The following is a 20,614-nucleotide window of genomic DNA, read 5'->3' as shown; positions in this document are numbered from 1 at the left end:
TGGAGAGGATGCTGCAGAGAGAACGAGGTTCATGCAGGGGAGACACTCTCCTGCCTGCCTTGCCAAGTGGGCAGTGTAGAAGCTGCTCTCACATTGCTGTGCAGGTGGACAGCTCAGGTCTCGCTGCCCCGTGGAGGAATCCCTGTCTGGCAGAAGGTAGGCAGCAGCTGGAGGGGTCCCATGGTCTGGTTGAATGCACGGAGCTGTAGGTGAGTCCTGACCTCCTACACTCCAGCAAAACAAAGAAACAAAGACTAAACCAAGAAAGCCCTTTTTCAAGGGTATTGCCTCGTCCAGTCCCTTCAAGCTCAGGAGCCGTGTTTCTAACGGAGAAGCCAACCACTGGAAACAAAAATAAAAAGGTCCTTTTCTGTAGCTTTTAGAGGATATAGCTGGGGACAACAAAAAAAAAAAAAAGAAAAAAAAAAAGGAAAAAAGGAAAAAAAGGAAAAAAAAAGAAAAAATAAAAGAAAAAAAGGAAAAAGAAAAAAAAGAAAGAAACAAAAGAACAAAGGAGATTGTCTCTCTTCCCCTTGTCAAAATCATCAGTAGCTAAGTCAGAACAAAACTGTTCAAGTTATGGGGTGCAGCAGCAGCCAACACTAAACATTCAAGTCGCTGATGTCACTATGTACACGGTGGGTGAGACACGGCCCTGCCCGCTGGGATGCCCTTCTCCAGTGCCATTGCCACCGGCCGTTATCTGATCCTCTTCTCCACTGAGTACACCGAGATGTAGTAGTCGTTGCTCCCGACTGCCAGGTGAGGCTGTGGGAAGAGCACACAGGGCAGATGAGTGGCCAGGTGTCAGGCAGCGAGGGGACAGGCACACTGCGGGCTGACATTTGCCCCAGGAACACCCAGATCACAGAATCAGCCAGGTTGGGAAAGACCTCAGAGATCATCAACCCAACCTATTACCCAATCCCTAACACCTCCTGACAACTAAACCATGGCTCCAAGTGCCACATCCACTTTTTTTGGACACCTCCAGGGATGGTGACTCCACCACCTCCCTGGGCACATTCCATGGCCAATTACTCTTTCTGTGAAGAACTTTCTCCTCACCTCCAGGCTAAACTTCCCCTGGTGCAGCTTGAGACTGTGTCCTCTTGTTCTGCCACTGGCTGCCTGGGAGAAGAGACCAACCCCCACCTGGCTACAACCTCCTTTCACGTAGTTGTAGAGAGCAATAAAGACTCCCCTGAGCCTCCTCTTCTCCAGGCTAAACACCTGCAGCTCCCTCAACCTGTCCTCATAGGGCTGTGCTCCAGACCTCTCACCAGCCTCACTGCTCCAAAGCTCTGAAGTGCATCTGCCAACGCAGCTCTGACGACAGCTGTGCCAGCACCTCCCTCGTCCCAGCGAGTTACAGACCCATTCCAGCCAGAGGGGAAAAAAATTATGGCCACTATGAGTTGCCAACTGCTAGCATAATTTTTCTAAACGACTGCAAAGCTGCTAGTTAGGAACCGGCCTGGGCCGAAAATTAGCATTCCCTCCAATGAGAGGCCCAGAACAATCCTAGGCACGGAGACTTGGGCTGGACAGGGCTTGGTTTGTTTGCCTATTGGAAGAGCAAACCATCTGTAATGCTTAGCCCCTTCTTTCCCCATCCCCCAGCCTGCAGGACAGCAAAAAAAAAAAAAAAAAAAAAAAATCACTCTTTTAACTTTTGCAAAGCTGAGGAGCTGAGCTTGCCTTTAACCTCACTGTCTTCAGGATGCTCTCCCTCTCCTCCCTTTGTGATTCCCATTACATATTAAATATTTGTGTTCTGATCTGCAGGTTTCTAAAATAACTCTCTGTCTAAATGCCTTCTTTAACCTCCTCCTGCTTTTCCTGTCCCTTCACGTCGTTTTTCTCAAGCTTTCAATCTCCTTCGTTTATTCTCATCTCCGGGTGAGCAGAAGTCCATAAAGCAGATGGGCACCTGCCTCCTAATTAAGTAGGAACCAGATCCTGCCTCTAACAGCTACTGCAGAGCCACCTCAGCTGTGACATATTCCAACATGTCCTTTCTACTCTGATTCATTCTAGACTTCAGCAGCTTATGCCTTTAATTTCTGCAGGGCTCTCCTTTTTTTCTGACGTGCAGTTTTTCTGCTGCACAGCATCAGGTCCTCCTAAAGCCTGACGTAAGGTGGTGTAAAAGCAGCCCCAGGGACACGAGGGTGAGCCCACCAACTGCAAGAGAAGAGGCATGGAATAAATAAGCACATCAAATTTTGTGTGCTGGAAGTGAGAGGCTGCACCTCTCCACTCAGCTCCAGGCACATTCAGCTTGGACAACTGCTGTGGCAAGAAGCAGGGAGCTGAGCCAGGCTGCAGGCCCAGAGAGAGGGGGAGGAAATGGGAACAGTACATCAAATTGATCTGCAAGTTAAAAGGGCTTAGCTGGTGGGAGCCCTATTCTAGTCTCAGGTGCACATCACAAACTGGCAGCACCACCAGGGTGGTCATCTGGGACACCTGGAGGACAAGCACTAAGAACCTGGGCTGAGTCAGGCTCAAAGCATCCTCAGAAAGCAAGGCTGGGCAGCACCTTGCAGTGCTAGAGGAGTCTCTGTGCCTTTCCCTCTTCCAGTGTGGACGTTAACTAAGAAACACAAAATCCAAAAAGAAAGGATACAGACCCAGTGAGGATGGAAAGCCAGGCAGCTGATGGCTCCAACTCTTTGTCCCATGAAACCATCATAGTACTTGATATTGTTGATCAGCTCCCCGTTCCCATTGTAGATTGCAGTGAACTGATTCATTGAGCCACTGGAAGGGAACCAAGAGAACATGAGGCCACCCAGAATGGTTTGGGACCAACAGCATTGCTGCCTACAGCCCTCCTTTCCAGCTGTGACAACTTGAGATGTTCATGAAACCAGTGTGCCATGAGTTCCTGTAAGTGGGGAGACTGACTTCAACTGTATCATGGCAACCTCAGTGCAGAGAGGCTTCCAGAAGGGCTGGAACCAGAGGTACCTCTTATGCTGAGATGGGAAAATGTGGGGAGCTGATGCACACAGGCACTGAGAGCAGATCCCCAAACCATCTCTGTCAGATGGCTGTGGAGCAGTTCCTAGTCCCCACTCAGAGCCCCAGAATATAAATGTTGATTTTGAACAAGGATCTGACACAGGAGTGTGAGGCCCTACACCATCACTGCCAGTCACCAGTGCAAAGGCTTCACCTAATGCATGCAACTGATAACATTCCTGAGCTGCAAACGTGGGAAAGAAGCTGCAAGAAAACCCAACCCCCAGCCAAACCCCATGAATGATGTCTGCAGAGACAAACTGGCCTCTGTTCACTCCAGGGATCGCAGAATCCCAGCATGGTGGGGGCTGGAAGTGCCCTCTGGAGATCTAGTCCAACTGCCCAGTTTAAAGCAGGGTAACCCAGAGCAGGCTGCTCAGGACTGTAAAGATGGGTTTGGAATCTCTCTAGAAGAGGAGACTCTGCAGCCTCTCTGGGCAGCCTGCTCCAGTGCTCTGCCATCCTCAAAGTGAAGAAGCTTTTACTAATGTTTAGGTGGAACTTTCTGTGTTCTAGCTTGTGTCTGCTGCCCCTTGCCCTATCACTTGCCTACCACTGAAAAGAGTCTGTCCCTGATGGATGCAAGAGATGAAACAAGAACTTACCATGCAAAGAGGTTGGCTTGTGGGTGAATGTCAAGGGCTGTCAGTCCTTTGACTATCTGAAGGACCTTCATGGACTCTGGCATCCGGGGGTCAAAGAACCTCACATCTCCATTCACACTGCCAACACACAGGTTTCACAAAGTCAGGCTGCTCCCAAGCTGGATCCTAAATCCCAGGGCATGGAGCTGTATGCCTGCCTGTAGGCTCAGCACCTTGACCAGAAAAGGCTGAATTTCCAACAGTGCCACTCAGAGTTGGTACCAACCACAAGACATTAAGAGCTGTGCAAACAGCTCTGCCTCTGCCCTCAGGAGTGATCCATTATTACTTTTATTGCTTCCAGCTCCTCAAGGCTCTAAGAGCCTTTAGTGTTGTGTCATACTCAATACACCAAGCTGCATGTCAGACCCCAATTCCTGCTCCTGCTCACACTAGGAAATTGTATTAGAAGCCTCTAACCAGATGGGATCTGCTGGTACCATCCATTACACCAAATGTGGACACAGATGCACGAGTCCTGGCTGTCCAAAGTACTCTGGGACCAGCACAACAGAGCCTGCTAACGCTCAGGCCATGTGTCAGTCCTGCTAATGGCTTCATCAGGGGACACAGGGTGAGGAAAGCAAGAGTGGTGGTGGCAAGATGCTATGCTTGGTACATCAAGCACCTTTCAAACAGAAATGATTTCTTGTTGTTAAGTGACACCTCTGTAATACATCAGGAGAATCACAGCTGCTAGAAGTGAAGAACAATCTTCTCCTGCTAGAACTGAGGACTGAAGATGCTGCTATGGCACATCTGCTTTTCTGAGCTCCTGGTCGACTGGTGTGCAGGAAGACAAAGTCTCTCATGGAAATCAACTTCAAAATCAACTCATCAGGCCTTATCCTCTGGCAGCAGAAGTAAGGCTTTTGGCACCCAGGGAGGTGGTGGAATCACCATCCCTGGAGGTGTTCAAGAAACATGTGGACATGGCACTTTGGGATATGGTTTAGTGGCCATGGTGATGTTAGGCTGATGGTTGGACTGGAAGATCTTGGAGGTCCTTTCTAACCAAAACAGTTCTATGATTCTGTGATGTTTTCCAAATCACTGATGTCCACAGAACTGTGGATCACTCCACAGAGTTAAGGACAACAAAGGCAAAGGCAGTGTATTGCCTTCACTTTCCTTACCTCTGGAATACCTGCCACTGACCAAAATGATTACTTGTGTCATTAGAAGAAGCTGCATCTCCAGTTGTCACATAATTAAATTCAAGACAAACTGAGACTGATTTAGACCCTGAAAATTAGGTGGAAATACTGTTTGAGAGAGACTGAATATACAACAAATTCATTTAAAGCTCTGAACTTTGCCAAGACTTGGAAATGGCTCTGAATGTATTGGAAGACCATGCAAGAGCTTTAACATGGGAAGTGAGGTTCTGTGATGAGAGACTGCATCAGAAAACACACCCCAGCTGAACAACAGCAGGCCACAAGAAGTCATCAGCAGCTCAGCTACTAACCCAGGATATTCAGAAAGTGTTTAGGACCTTTCCTGGCACTGTTGTCAGCCTGACAGAAGCAGAGCTGCTGGGTAATGAGTGCTGGCATGAGCACACGGATCAGCATCCTGTGGTGAAACAGCCTTGGGCAATGGAGAGCCAGGATCCAGCTCAGGCACCAGACCTGTGCTACAAACTCCTGCCTCTGGTCCAGAGAAGTTCTGCTGAGGTTCAAGGAACTGTCCCACAAGCAACACAACACCTTCAAGGTTTTCAGGAAACAGCTAGGCTAAGACCTTGCTACATCCTAATGTTTGTTTTTCTTGGATCTTGCTGTCAGCTGAAGAAGAGAGTGAAGTGGGAGACACAGAACTAGGTGGCTTGTCTCAACAAACTGAGTCCCTTGGGGATGAGACCAGACCTGTCTTTTGAAGCACAACATTGCCTCATACCTCTTCAATCTGGAGAGAAAGCACCACGTGCTGGAATTGGCTCTGAGGAGATGGAGAAAAAGAGCCTTCAGAGCCAGGCTGGCCAAACACACAGAAGGGGAAGAAAAAGAGCCTTCAGGGCCAGGCTGGCCAAGCACACAGGCCTCACCCCTGGGATTGTTGAAGGAGATTACAGAAAGGAAGATTAAAAACTCTAATATGTGAGCTCAACAAATCTGGCAGCTGCATCACATAATCCCCTTTCTGAAAAATCTTAATACATTTTTGCTGGCCCATCCCCCACCTCAGGAATGTTCAGAATCCCAGAAAATAATTTTGTTTCCATTTTGTAATCAAGAAAAAAGAGCCTCTTTATGTGCACACAGTGGCTTTGTGACAATAAATTATATTCTGCTGTTCCTTAATGGCCAAATAAGTATATGCTGCTCTCTCCATAGTATTTACCAGGCAGCAGAAATGGATTTATGTGTAGAAAATTGCTAGACAGCAAAGTAATCCTGCATAGCAATATGCCCAACAGATGCAACATCAACCTTTCTTCTCCTGTTCCCTCGCAAATGACCCTCCAGAGATGTTGGCAATCAAGAACAACCACTGTAAGATACACTATATCTAGCTTAGGTTTCTGGTTCACTTGATTCCTCCCTCACACACCTCATGATAGTGATTTCAGCAAAGATGCCTCCTTGTTTACTCTCAAACCACACTCAACAGGCTTCCCAAGAAAGCTTTCTGCCTTCTCTCCACCAAGTTTGGAGCAAGACTTAATTACTGAAGCAAATGTCAAACTAAAGAGCTTTACCCTCTGAGCTCTTGAAATACCAGAGGCAGAATTTAAACAGAAAAACAAACTGTGTTTAAGAAAAAAACCAAAACAGCTCAAACAGTAAAACCTTTCCTACCTGACACTCATGATGTTGCCTTCAGGATGCTTCTGCAAGTAGGCTTTCACCACCCAGGCTGTGTGCTCTCGGTAGGTCATGACCCGGCTGGAGAACAAGCAGAGAAACGTTTTGAAGGGAAGGGGGAGGAGGAAACATGAGGATCCCACCAAGCCTGGGAAGGGCAGGGAGTTACCATTCACTCAGAGCCATCCTCCTGTCAAAGACACGAATGGAGCCATCACCCAGCCCTGCCACGATGAGGGAGCGATGGGAGTCACACGAGAGGCTGGTGACACAGCTGTCAGCTCCAGTGGGGATATCCTGAGGAGAGAGCACACCAACACCAAGATGAGACCATGACTTGAATTCAAGTCACTACAGTCAAGGTCCTAAACCAGGTGGACCCACTGGCCCCTTCCTCTTCCCTTCCCCATCCTGGAAATCACTCCCAAACAAAACCAGGATTTCCACCAGGCACTCAAGAGCGCTGGGGCACTGTGTCACTGTGGAGTCTTCCCCCAGGTTCTCTTGATGTGGCCAGGAATGAGGAGGTGGTGGCCCTGGAGATGACAGTTACTGCTGCTGCCATGTGTCTGAGCCACAAATCCCACAGTTCAACCCAAAGAGCCAGGTGCAGGGTAGGAATTCCAGAAAAAAAAATAACCCAACCTTTTGCAAACAATTCAGCTTTCTAATTCCAGAATAAAAAAAAACAAAACAACTTTTGCAAACAATTCAGCTTTCTAATTCCAGAATAAAAAAAAACAAAACAACTTTTGCAAACAATTCAGCTTTCCAATTCCAGAATAAAAACCAAAACACAACCAACAAAACTTTTGCAAAGAATTCAGATTTCTAATTCCAGAATAAAAACCAAAACAAAACAAACCAACTGTTGCAAACAATTCAGCTAATTCCAGAATAAAAAAAAACAGAACAACTTTTGCAAACAATTCAGCTTTCTAATTCCAGAATAAAAACCAAAACACAACCAACACAACTTTTGCAAACAATTCAGCTTTCTAATTCCAGAATAAAAAAAAACAAAACAACTTTTGCAAACAATTCAGCTTTCTAATTCCAGAATAAAAACCAAACCAAAACAAACCAACTGTTGCAAACAATTCAGCTAATTCCAGAATAAAACAAAACAAAACAACTTTTGCAAACAATTCATCTTTCCAATTCCAGAATAAAAAAACAAAACAAAACCAACACAACTTTTGCAAACAATTCAGCTTTCTAAACCCACAGCCAAGGTCTGTTTTGGGAAGGAGCTGGCATTATTCTCTGGTAGGAACACCTAATGAGTTAAAGGAAATGAGCAGGAGTCCATAAACCAAACCACCTTTGTTGTGTACAAGCTGTAAATGCCGTTGGAATGGCAGGAGGGGACAGTATGCCTGGGGAAGAATCATGTAAGACAAATACACCTGTAGAAGGCAAAAACTCTTCCTGCAGCACCTATAAACCCAAACATACAGCCTGCTGCAGGTAATCCCCCCACAAAAAAAAGGTTCAACAGAGCTGCAAGGCATTAGGTACGAAGCTGGAAGGTGCAGGATATCAACACCCAAATTAAGTTCTGGCAAGTTATTTTCTAGGCAGTTATGTAAATGTTTCTTGTAAATGAAGCTTGGTTTTTCCTTCTTTGTCTGTACCAGACCAAAACCATAGCTGGTCCATGGAAACAATAAAATGATTTTACTGGCAAGCAGTTCCCTCTAGCCAGGATGGCTCTAGTTAGCCTTAATGAAAGACATTTCTTTCACTTTCCTTTCATTTTTTTAATTCTCTTTTTTTAAACACTCAGCTCTCTCCCTCCCTTCACCATTAGGATCATTGCTACACCTCTGCAGAGCCTCCCTGGTTGTTGCAAATGGGCCAGACTGAGTCAATTATTCTTGGACTGTGTGAGTACAACCTTCCTCTTCCTTGTGGGCAGGTGGTGACAGGACAAGGGGAAACAGTTTTAAGCTAGAGCAGGTAGATTTAGATTGGGCATTAGGAAGAAGTTCTTTATTATGTGGGTGGTGAGACACTGGAATGGGTTGCCCAGAGAAGTTGTGGACACTTCATCTCTGGAAGTGATTAAGATCAGGCTGGATGAGGTTTTGAGCAACCTGATCTAGTGGGAGGTGTCCATGCCCACAGCAGGGGGATTGGAACTAGATGATCTTTAAGGTCCCTTCCAACTCAAGCCATTCTATGAGTCTTCAGGGGAAAGGGAGGCAGCTTTGATACTCTTATAAAACATCCAAGTGGACACAGGAGCTCCAGACACACAACAAGCTGCCCAGCTACAGCACAGCACCAGAGTATCACTTACACAAGATAAAGCAAGCCAGTGCTGGGCCACCTATCAGTCCCTGCTTTAGGACATATGACAAGCAGATCCAGGTTGATCTCATTAGATTCCAGACTAAAAAAATTGCATAGAAGAAGTTTGGAGCTTGCAAGGACAGCTGTGCTGGGAACATGGTGTAGCTCTGACTCCTTCCCTCTTCTTACCTGCTGTAAGCTAAAGCATTGTTTGCTATAATATCTATGGCTGCTGTGAGGAAAAATATTTTCAATTAGGTTAAAAAAAAAAAAAAAAAGGAAGCAGCACTGACAAAGTAGGGTAGCAATCAGGAGGCATTAGCTAATTTCACACTTCAGTCCTATTTCTGCTTCTGTGCACATTCACCATTCCCAGCTGCTCTTCACAGCCACAGCACCTGCTGGCTGGAGGCACCAACCTCCAGGGCTGTTCTCAGCAGCTCCTCTGCCGAAAGCCAGCTCCTGCCTTTGAAGCAGGAACAATCAGCAGAAGTGAAAATGAAGGACTTGCTTCCCTCAGCTCCAGCCCAAACACTTCCAAAGGTACACTTTTTGAAGTTCAAAGAGTGGGATGGCACCTTTATTAGCTGGGATTACACAGCTCTGCTGCTCTTTGTGCTGAATTTCACTTTTCCAGTGCTACTGAGTCAGGAAGTTTCAATCATTTGAATTTCAACACAACCAATCTTTTCAATTAAAAGAGAAACAACATTTTTAAAAGATACTTTTAAAGATACTTTCAGTGCAATCATTAATCATCACAATCTTAAAAGATTTCCACCTCCTGAATTTTGCTGTTCCCTGATTTGCATAGCAAAACCAAAACGTGGAAGGAACTGAGATTAACATAAGCTTAATTATCCTGCATTGCAGGGTCAAAGTGCTGTAATTAATGTTCATTGAAGGGTAATTAATTTGGAGAAGCTTTGAAAACCAGTTTTTTTTCTTTTTCTTTTTTTTTATCCAGCATGGTGACTCCATTCTCACAGACCAGCTGCTTTTCCTGATTTCTGATTCCGACTGACAGCAGCGCTTGCAGTGCCTCTGCCCCATCCCACTGCACAGAAAGCTATGAACGACTGCAGTATGGCTCTGGCACTGCCTCACTGCAGAAGTGAGATGTGAACACCCTGGGGTGCTCAGTGCTAGGTCTGCAGAGCTCTGCAGAGAGGTCCTGACAGAGCTGCAGCAGGCTCACAGGGATCTCCATCCTTTGATACCTGCGGCCAGACAGCACTGAGCAAAGTTCTAATCTGAGTGAGCCTGGTTCAAGCTGGCAACAATTCTGCTGGGTGCAGGTGACCTGAGCGTGGTGAGGAAATGCTTCTGTTTCTGTCCTGGTGAGCAGGGGACCCTGACTCAGGAGTGGGCTGAGCAGGTACATAACTACTCCTTGTGTGGAGGCAGCTTTCCTGAAACAGACCTGTGGCTGGCAGGCACATAACAGCACTGCTCTGTAGTGAGCTCTGTGTGCACCCTGGAGAAGCAAAACTCGAGACCAAATGTTCTACCACTGACCCCACTTACTGCTACATTTCCTCAAGAATTTCTACACTATTTCAGGTACATGCTAATAGGAAGCACCACCTGCATCCCAGTGCTTGCTCCTGGATTCCACAGCCTCACCTTTCCCAAACGCTGCTGCACACTGCCTGCAATCACAGCAGCAGCTTGCAGGAAAGCCCTGACTCACTCAGTACCTATGTCTGTATTTTTATTTATCTTCTAACACGACTCTGAGGTAGGGAAGCAAGAACTCCAGAACCTGTCAGCTCTCCACAGACAAGTCTTGGATGCTTTGGTTGTGCATGGGGTAACCCATGGCACAGGATAGGAAAAGGGAAAAGGGGAATGGGACAGACGCACAGATGTTACCTGTACTTTCATTTCCCGGTCTGTGTCCCAGATCCTGATTATCCTCACATCTCCTGATGTCATCAGGAGCCCAGTTTCTTGTTCCCAGTCGACCACCATTCCTGCTCCTAAGATAAAACACAGGCAGGGTGTGCAAATTACTCTCTGCACCGGCACAGGCAGAGCTGTGCTAATTAGAGCAGCAGCCTCACAAGCTCATGCTGCAGAAACTATCAGTACTAGAGGAAATGTGAAATTACAGCCACACACATCCACACATCCTCCAAAAGGGATCAGATCGGCTGGGTCTGGATTTGAGTTCAAAAGATGTCTTTGACCCCTTCTTGTCTAGTTTAGAAAAGCCGAGGTGCAGACAGCCCTGCAGGAAGGTGAATGCGACAACACAGGGACCTTAGTGAGCTGCTGGGGACTTCCAAAGGGAATCTTTACTGAGGATCCTCCTCTTCCTGAGAGCACAGGATAAACGGTGACTGAAGGAGACTAAACCAGTGACATCTCACACAGCCAGACCCCAGAGCCTGTGGATTACCAGGATTCCTCATTCTAACAGAAATAGGTGCCTAAGGGGAGGTGTTTCTAAACGAGGAATAGCAAAGTCACTGCTGCAAGCTATTGAATTAAACAGCTTGGTAGGAGCAAAACCCAACTTGCAACACAGATAGATAAGGAGGGAACACTCTGCAATTACACCAGCTAAAATACCTTTATGAGAGCTTTTGCTCCTTAGCTTTGAGGGCATAAACTGATTGCTTACAAAGGTTTGTAGTGATAGGATGAGGGGCAATGGACTGCAACTAGAAAAGAGCAGATTTAGATTGGATGTTAGAAACAGGTTCTTTACCATGAGGGTGGTGCAATGCTGCAAGAGGTTGCCCAGGGGTGTAGTTGACCCTGGAGATATTCAAGGTCAGGCTTGACAAGGCTCTGGGAAACCTGATCCACTGGAGGATGTCCCTGTTCACTGCAAGGAGGTTCCTTCCAACCCAAACCATTCTATGATTCTATGCTTGCTTAGGTGAAGTTCAGGAAAACATCCCATTCATGCTGTAGGAGAACTACAGGGGATTTCCTGCCCCCCAAACACCTGCTATAGACACCTGCTTCCAGATAGGTTGGCAAACTGTGGGAACTCATGAACTTTGCTGGTATGACAAATGCCAGAGAAGAGTAAGTGCATGTCATGGTTTGAAATTACAGAAGAGTAGATTTAGAGTGGATGTTAGGAAAAAGTTCTTTACAATGAGGGTGGTTGAGCACTGGAACAGGTTGCCCCGAGGTTGAGGCCCCGTCCCTGGAGATATTCCAAGTGAGGCTTGATGGGGCTCTGGCTGACCTGATCTAGCTGAGGATGTCCCTGCTCACTACAGGGGGGTTGGACTAGATGACCTTTGGAGGTCCCTTCCAACTCTTCCAACCTGGGTGATTCCATGATTCTATGTCTCCTCCCTTCCCAGCCTGGGGAATAAGATATCCCAAAGCCATGGAGTGAGCTGGCTCTCCTAAGTAGAGAGCACCCAAGTACCAGAACTTGGAGAACAGCTGGCCATGAAGCTCCTGTCTTGCAGGGGAAAATCTCGGAGGAGCCATTCCTGTGCAGTTAATTAGAAAGGATTTCTCTGTACCTGTGAGCTGCCTCTACAGCACAGAAACGCTTTGCTTAAAGCAGAGAGCTGTACACCAATTATCATCTGCTTTTTTATGCTGCAAAGGCTGACCAGCCCCAGATCTGTGGATTTTCCAGGGAGACTCTTACTCATACATTAAAAACACAAATCAAGAATCCCAGGAGCACTATACAAGGCAACCAGATAACGCTCTGGATTTTGTGGCTGTTTTCACCTCCCCAGGCAGGGATCTCCCTTCAGCAGAGGCAGCAGTGGCAGCCCTGCCTTGCAGAGCAGCAGTTCATCCTCTCATCCATGCCAAACGGACTCTGGTGCTGAGAAATGTTTTATAACCACATGAACCCAGCATCAGAAAGCACTCTGCAATGCACCAGGACTGCAGGCTCCTGCTCCCAGCCATTCAGAGTTGCCTACAGTGAGGTTCCTCTATTTCCACTCACACAACTTGCTTGTCCAGAAGGTACAAATGTAGATTTGTCTCAATTTACTGCTAGGAATTAGCCCCAGGAGGAAATTTAAACCTAGCTCGATGCACTCTTTGTTACCAGAGTGACAAAGGCAGTGACCACCTGGACTGCCTGGATGTATTCCTGCGTGACCTGTCCTAGGTGATCCTGCTTTGGCAGGGCAGCTGGACTTGGTGGTCTCTCCAGAGGACCCTTCCAACCCCTACCATTCTGTGATTCTATGATGAGTACTTCTCACCTGACCAAACACCTGTCCAGGGCACAAAGGAAACAGCAGGGACATCCTAGGAACACCAAGTTAGCTTCAAAGAAGACAAAATGACCTGGGTTTTGCACAGACCCAGCTAAACCATGTTGCCCATCTCCCCAACTAACCATTGCACCCAAGCCCTTTTCTGATCTTGCTGCAGATCACTAAGAAGATTAGTGATGTTTATTGACAGTTTGTCATCTTCCTGCAGGAAATTCAGGACTCTGGGCTAAGCTGAGAGCTTGCATCTTTATCTTTGAGAGTCAAATTGATTGTTACTTCAGATTGCCTGGCAGCTCGGAGGGCTGCTAGAGATCCGAGGCAAACAAGCAGGCAGTGATTTAGATGATAAACATCACTGAAGTGTTTGCATTTGTCATCTTGTTTATGGCCCATGTGACAAGCTAAACCTGGCAGGCCCAGACAGATATTGCCATTTCCATCACTGATGGAGCTAAGCAGGCAATGTGCTCTTATGCAGTGTTAAAGCTCCCAATTTTCCAGTTACATTTCCCAGTTTGCAGACAATGTTTCTCATCAGTCTGATTGGTAGCAAATCCCCAGCCTGCTGTGGTTCTAGGAGTCTTTTCCATGGAGGAAGCTGGAGATGGTGAATTCCCAGTGCTGACTGATGGGTTTGGTGCTTATCTTGGTGGATCTGAGAGGAGTTCAAGCACTGAGGATCACCGTCGATGCCATCTAGAAGGCCAGGGAAAGCTTCACTGAGGGAAAAAGCTTCAGGGAGGTTTTACTTTATGTAAAATGGCACAGAGAGCTCCCATGAGAGATAACCAGAGAGAAAGGACAAAGGTTCACCCCAAACCAGGAGCTGACAGAGCCCACGGGTGGAAGGAAAGGAGGATGATGAGGCTGGATGATGCTCTACCAAGCAGCCAATGCTTATACAACTTAAACAGCTCACATAAGTGATAACCTCTGTTCTCTGGAAGAGGCAAGTGCAGCCTTTCGATCACCCCATAATAAGGGATCTTCCCTTTCCTACATCAGCCTCGTTACTCTCTCCAGAAACCATGAAACACCATTTTTGCTGCTTCTGATGCACAGCACTGGTGCATGGACTGGGCAGAGTCAGAGCACAGGATGCTCATGCTGCACCTCACAACGCAGGCAGCAGAATTAACAGAGTATTTGCCACAGCTGGGGAGAAATCCTGGCACCTTCCCACTGAGAGACAGAGCCAGCTCCATCTGCAGCCCAGGATGGTGGTGGGTCCTGATTAAAGAGTCATGCCTGTGCTTAGCACCAGTCCTGGGCTGGGGGTCTGCTCCTGCTGCAGCCCAGGCAATGTCCAGACATAGAGATGAGTGAAGGAAAGGGGGAAAGGGAACCCTGGGATAGGACTGGGAATGCTGAACCAGAATTCCAATGTGTCTAGAAAGAAGAAAAGCCTTTGTACATAAATGTAAATTGTCTGCTAGCAGGTAACTGGGAAGGAAAGCTCCTCTGACTGTGAAATGTTCAGTTCAAAGAGAACACTCCCGGTACGAAGCCAGACATAAATAGCTCAACTATTTCCATCTACGAGAAAACATTTCCATGGTGGAAATGACACAGCACTGGCTCATGTTGAGAGGTTACATTTCTAGTATTTTGGGATGAGAAGCAAATGTGGGACTTAATATTAATTGTCATTTCCTTTTTAATTATCAGAGGTCCTTCTCCAGGATGTTACTACTGAGTCTGCACTTCACCTGCTGGGTTTTGGCTCCTGTGCCTGGCATCGAAGGTGCTTCTCACCCTCACTCTGGCAAGAAGGTACTCTGCACACCTGTGAGATCTCAGCTCCTGGCTTCAGCCACGTGGCCAGGCTTTGCATTACCTACCACCCTACTTCCAAGCTCCCACCTCCTTACAGGAACAGAGTAACCGGGGGCGATGCTGTGACGCCAAACAAGCATCCCACAAAGGCCAGAGGTGAAACTGTGCTGCTCTCGGGAGCCAAGGAACTGCAGAAACAGGCAGCCCTGCAATGCACTGCTTTGAATGCATCATTAGTTAAGGCTCCAGTTTTCCCCACAGGGAGTGTTATGTTCTCAGATAATGAGCCACAAATCTTCCACAGCTCGGGAAAAGAAATTTTTAAAGGCGGTCGGGTTTTTTTTTATGGGTTGGGTTTTGTCCTGTTGAGGTTTCTTTGAGTCTTCTAACACAAGCATTTGGAGTTCTGGATGACATGAGTGTGTACAGGAGGCAAGACATCCTAACAGCCATTCCTGAAGCTGTAACTTTCTATGGCTGCTCCCTCAGGGAGCAACAGATATTTGTCTGGATGGGGCAGCTCCTTGTATAAAAGGCCATAAATCACAGTGCTGTGGAAAGCAGCTGTATTCCCAGTGTCTGCACTGATCTTCAACGCCGCTGGAACGTGGCCAACATGTACTTGGCATTTCAATGAAATCAGGAATACCTACACAGGACACAACATAAGAGCATCTGGGCTCCTGACTGATGATATTTTTTTCCATCATGGTCCCTCCTGGTTGAGGAATGAGGCACAGCACCGTTTTAATTTCCAGGAAGCAGTGGGAGGGTTGTCTGACCTCTCTCATCATTAATTTCTACAACATCCTTTCAAAAAGTGTCACTCTTCTTATGCCAAGGACTATGCACAGCAAGGGAGAAGAGTAGCTGTGAAGCTGGGAATCCAATTAAAAGAGCACAAACCCCTGGAGCTGCAATTTCTCCACTTATTTTATTACCATTAAAAAAAAAAAAAACCCTGACCAGAAATGAGGTACTTCTCCCAAACTTCTCACTCCTAAAGGACAAGACACCAACCCCTGGAGAGATGTAGGAAGAATCGACTCTACTTTTCTCTCTCCCTCTTGTACTTCAGTACAAGCTCTGTTGGAGTTTGATCATTTGATGAGCTCCTTTTGCAGGTCAGAGCTTTGCCAAGGCTCCACTGTCACAGGCTGCCCCACGCAGCCCAAAAGCCCGGCAGCTCCCCACGAAACCTCCCTTTCAGTAAGCTGCTCAATTTCTAAGAAGGTTCCTTGGCTGCCTCTCCATCCTCTCCCATCTGGATTGCTGACTGACTGCCAGGAGAGCCAGCACTCTTCAAAGCAGAGCAGAGCCTCCAGAGAGCAAGGCCCTGTTTTTCTGCAGAGCAGGTATTTGACGTCTTTCACCTTGTTTTGGAAGCCCCAGGAGAGCAGGAGGGAAGCAGGGAACTGGCAAGTGTTTGCTTCCTTGTTCTTGCTTGGCATCCGTTGAAATTTTCTCAAGGTAAAACAGATTATAGCTGTTTACATATCAGCACCAACAACTCCCAGGAGGCAGTGATGGATGGAGATGGGCAGAGGTCAGGCATTCTCCTGTTAACACAGTCTCCTTTATAGGGCACACTCAGTCATGCTGATGGGAGGCAGTGCCACTGTGTGCTGAGACACCTCAGAAGAGCTCTGACAGAGCAGGAGGTGAAGCAGCATGGACAGAGGGTCTCCCAAATGTATCTCAAGACTCCTGCCAGCTCAGCTGCCTTCAGGATGCTGAATGGCTGCAGACCTTGCTTGGTGCTCACATGAACTTCAGATTCCTGGGCTGACCTGCACAGCAGCCTGCTATGATCTGGACCACCAAGCCATTGCTCTTAATTCATCACTGATCTACAGTCCAGCAGTGTCTGTGATTCCTGCCTAAAGCCAGCACCCAGTGATGTGAGAATGGACAGTCCCCTGCCTTTCCTTTGGTAAAAATTCCTCACAGAAGTCTATGCAACAGGAACAGAATTTCTGTGCTTCCACAACAAATAAATTACCTAAATATTGCTGGTGCATTTTTGCTGTCAAGCAAACAGCTGATCTCATACATTTTAAAGACCTTTTCAGTGGGAGAGAAGTGCATTTTGCACTAGAACACCTGGCCAGAAAATGCTGCTGAATGATTTTATTGTTTCACAGTTATTTCTGTGCTTGGGACAGAGCACAATTTCTGGGCACCAGCAGCACTGGCCCAGCAAGGCAGTGGTTGGTTATGTCCTTAAAGTGTTGGGATGCCCCATTTACTGAGCAGGGAATTCCCTGCAGCCAAATCTTCCTACTTGTAACCTCTCCCTTTGCCAGTGGATTTTTTTAGTGCAGTGCAGAGCCAGGCAGCTCACGGCTTTGGTAATTTCTGTCCCAGTGCTCTGTCTCTGAATGCTAAGAGAGGAATTTGCAAAGACCTCAAGCTAAAGAGCTCTGAGTCACACCCCACTGCAATAATCACCTTCCTCCTATTCATCATTACAGACACATTCAGCTCTTATCAGTCAGCAAACATTAATAATTGATGAATAACCCCAGATAACGACGTCAGCATGAGCATCCACGGCCGTGCACACACACGGAGGTGCCCTGACACATTTGCCATCTGTTTCCCCTGAAGACCTGGGCAGCAGAGGAGAGGGCCAGGCTCCAGAGCAATGCAGACACTGCATGGTTCTGGCTTCCACAGATGGAGGCTGGGGAGTTCATTTACCTTCCTTCCACGTGAGGGAAAGAGAATTTGTGAAATTTATTAGGCACATCCTTGCCAAAAGTCCACTGCTCTAAGCCTCCTAGGAAAGATTCATCAGCTTCTCCTTTTCACTTGATCTTTATAGCAAAGGGGGTGTTACAAATGAAGCCCAGGAAAATCCACATTAGCTTAACAATGCTACATATTTGGAACCTGCCCTTTAAACCCTTTTGTCCAGGGATGCTTTGAAATCTTCCTGGAAGAGAGAGACTTATCTACCCCACCTACAGCTCCCCCCACTGCAGAAAGCTCAGGGTGTAGGACATGAAGATGTCCTTTTCCCACTGGCTGGCTACACTTCCCTAGGTAGCACAGAGACCCTCCCTGTATTTCTCACAGCTGTTATGGACACAGACACAGAGCAAGCAATGGGAGAAGCAGCAAAGCTTTCCAGGAACCACGAGGACCCAGTAGTCATCCGAACAATGCCAAAAAACAACCAACCAACCAGTCAACCAACCCAAAGCCAGAGAAGGAGGACCTCCCCACCCCAGCTGATTGTAGATAACAGGAAAGAAAGCACTCACCTCCCTGCTTACTTCTGTCAAGATAGATTGAAACCCTTCGGGCCAGACCTGTGAGAAGACAGGGATTAAGGGGTTGATGCTAAGGGTAAGTTGGTCAACCAGAGCATAAATAAATCTTTAAAAAGTATTAGAAAAAGCAACTCAGATTAAAGGAAAGAACATAAAAGAGAAGCAGAAGCACCAAGAGCAGCACATGCTTCCATCCAGAGAGCAGGCACTAGTTCAACCACAGCATTCCCTGAGAACCCATCAACAGAGGCACTTGTCATGTGTGAAGGGAGAATTCTGGCTGGCTGACAGCAGCACAGATTTGACATTTCTTCTTGAACAAGGAGACTATCTATCCTTTGCATGATCTGGTCCCTGTTCTGAAGTAAAATCCATCAGGAAGTGACAGACAGAAATGCATCTGGACAAATCCAACCCAGCACAGAACACGAGGTGTCTCCCTCAGAAGCCTGGGCTCCCTGCAGCGAGGGTGGCTGCACTGAGGGCTCCTCTGCCCTGCGCTGCTGTAGACAGACAGCTAACCAGCACACAGAGAGCACAGACAATTTAGGGGTGCTCTGGTGAAACAGCTCATAAATGAGCAGCTGGCCTCAGACACAGGCTAATTTCTAGCCACTGAAAACCCCCAGCAAGGGAGCAAACTGGGAAGTGAGAGGCACCTTGGGACAACCCTGGAAAACCTTGCCCAGCGAGCTTCATGTGTTTGGGAAGAGTCTGAGCTGAGCCCTTCAGCCCTTGCCCTTTAGAAGCAATACACTGGTTGCCTTTAGAAGTGCCTTACTGGTTCTCTTTGCTGGACTGGAGAAAGGAAACAATGCAGGCATCTGCAGAGAGCACACAAAGAGCTGGGGAGGGAAGGGCTGAGCAGACAGCATTTGGTAATTGTGAAGCAGCTGCTCACACTTCTGCATTTTGCTGAATTCCAGAACTGCTCTCAAGGGCAGAGCCATTCTGACCAGGGGACCATGGCTTGTTTCCCTTTGTCACAAAGAGACAATACAAAACATGGCAGTTTTGTTCAGAAGCATGAGCACAGCCACCTCTTAAGCAATGGTCTGGGAGCCCCATGACCCAGCCAGCCCAGGAGGGCAAGTCCAGAGCAGCTCCTCCCCGCCAGGCTCTTGTGGCAGACACCAGGCAATGGGTCTGTGCTGCTCTGCAAGCTCACACTGCTCTCACAGCCTTCAAACACCCTGCTCCATAGAAATTGCCAGAATTCCCAAAGCCTCCTGCTGTGAAATCACAGCTTCAGAGCACGTCAGGGCTTATGTTCCTCCTACGCTGTTCAAATAGAAAATGCTTCATTTTTCCTATATCTTTTGAGACACCAGACTGAAACACCCACTATAAATAGGGGGGTTGGCTTTTTCTCAGCCCCCTCTACCTCTTGTGCTGGGGGATCCCCAGTCACTGCCTTGTACTGGAGCAGCTGGTACCAGTGCTGCTTTAAACACCTTGATTTTGATTGAAAGAGACATTCTTAGTGCATCGTGAGTGCAGATCTACAAAGAACCAAAATCAACAGATCTTACACTGAAAAAAGAGGGCATCCATACAGTAGTTTGCCAGTGCTTAAATTAAGACTCACCTACCCTAAACCTCAAGTTAATTAAGTGCAGTGAATACTGGAACAGGTTGTCCAGGGAGGTGGTGGAAGCCTCATCCCTGGAGGTTTTTGCAGCCAGGCTGGATGTGGCTGTGAGCAACCTGATCCAGTGTGAGGTGTCCCTGCCCATGGCAGGGGGGTTGGAACTGGATGATCCTTGAGGTCCCTTCCAACCCTAACAATTCTATGACTCTATAATTGGGGCCAAGCTACTCCAAGTTCCCCACACAGGGGTTTAACACACCAGCCTGGCTGTATCAGCTCATTTCTCTTACCCTGGCCTGCGCACCACACACAAGCCCTTTACAGAGTGCAAAAGTTTAAGTTCTGTGCCTCCCTCTGGTCTGCTCCTCCATCTCAGGCAGCTCCTGAGCAGGTTATCATTGAGATCCCAGTACTCAGACAACCCAGGGAAGCTTTTCAAGCTTTCAAAGGATGAATTTAGGTCTTGCATATTCCTCTCTTTTTCTAAGTGGGAAAACTGCCTAGAAAAGTCAGTGTTTTGGTTGCTGTCAGGATGACTGTTAAATTCAGAGATGAGCATGACATGGAGGAAAAGGGTGGGAGAGGAGAGGAGGAAATCAATAGTAGGAGCCAACAAACTCCAGCAGAACTCCTGAGCTCTGCAGCTTCAGTTTTATGAGTCAGTGCTGGACAACAACTATGGTCTTGGTAGCAGAAGATAACCAATAAAGAGAGTCTCATTTCCAAAGGGACTCGATCCACATAGCTCTTTTGAAGTGACTACATTTATTTCTCTCTCCATAAAGAAATCTGTCCTCTCTTCCTCTGAATCTGATTCTATTGTTCCAAAAGTGCAACAAGACCTAGAACTGCTAAAACCACAAGGGAAAGAAAAGGGCAAAACTCTGTAGTCTTAAAGAGAACAGACTTCAAAGTTTCAACCCGCCTGTTTTGGGAAGTGTAACCATTCAGCTCTCAGAGTTAAACC

The 20,614-nt window shown here is 47.2% G+C and overlaps 1 protein-coding gene across 2 annotated transcripts in view; it reads right to left on the bottom strand.

Moving 5' to 3' along the window:
• Nucleotides 1–699: 699 nt before the first annotated feature.
• RPTOR (regulatory associated protein of MTOR complex 1) overlaps nucleotides 700–20,614 on the bottom strand; it is a 167,296-nt gene continuing 147,381 nt past the window's right edge. For both annotated transcript variants that reach the window (XM_054393726.1, XM_054393727.1), the window contains 6 exons: nucleotides 10,658–10,764; nucleotides 6,654–6,781; nucleotides 6,479–6,565; nucleotides 3,636–3,752; nucleotides 2,637–2,766; nucleotides 700–768 (listed from right to left, as the gene is read on the bottom strand). In XM_054393726.1, the coding sequence (XP_054249701.1) occupies nucleotides 700–768; nucleotides 2,637–2,766; nucleotides 3,636–3,752; nucleotides 6,479–6,565; nucleotides 6,654–6,781; nucleotides 10,658–10,764 (638 nt within the window). The remainder of the gene's footprint in view (nucleotides 769–2,636; nucleotides 2,767–3,635; nucleotides 3,753–6,478; nucleotides 6,566–6,653; nucleotides 6,782–10,657; nucleotides 10,765–20,614) is intronic.

The sequence above is a fragment of the Indicator indicator genome, chromosome 29 (assembly GCF_027791375.1).
Source record: "Indicator indicator isolate 239-I01 chromosome 29, UM_Iind_1.1, whole genome shotgun sequence".
NCBI lineage: Eukaryota > Metazoa > Chordata > Aves > Piciformes > Indicatoridae > Indicator > Indicator indicator.
Note: the sequence above shows the minus strand (reverse complement) of the source record. Positions and strands in the feature narration are given on the sequence as shown.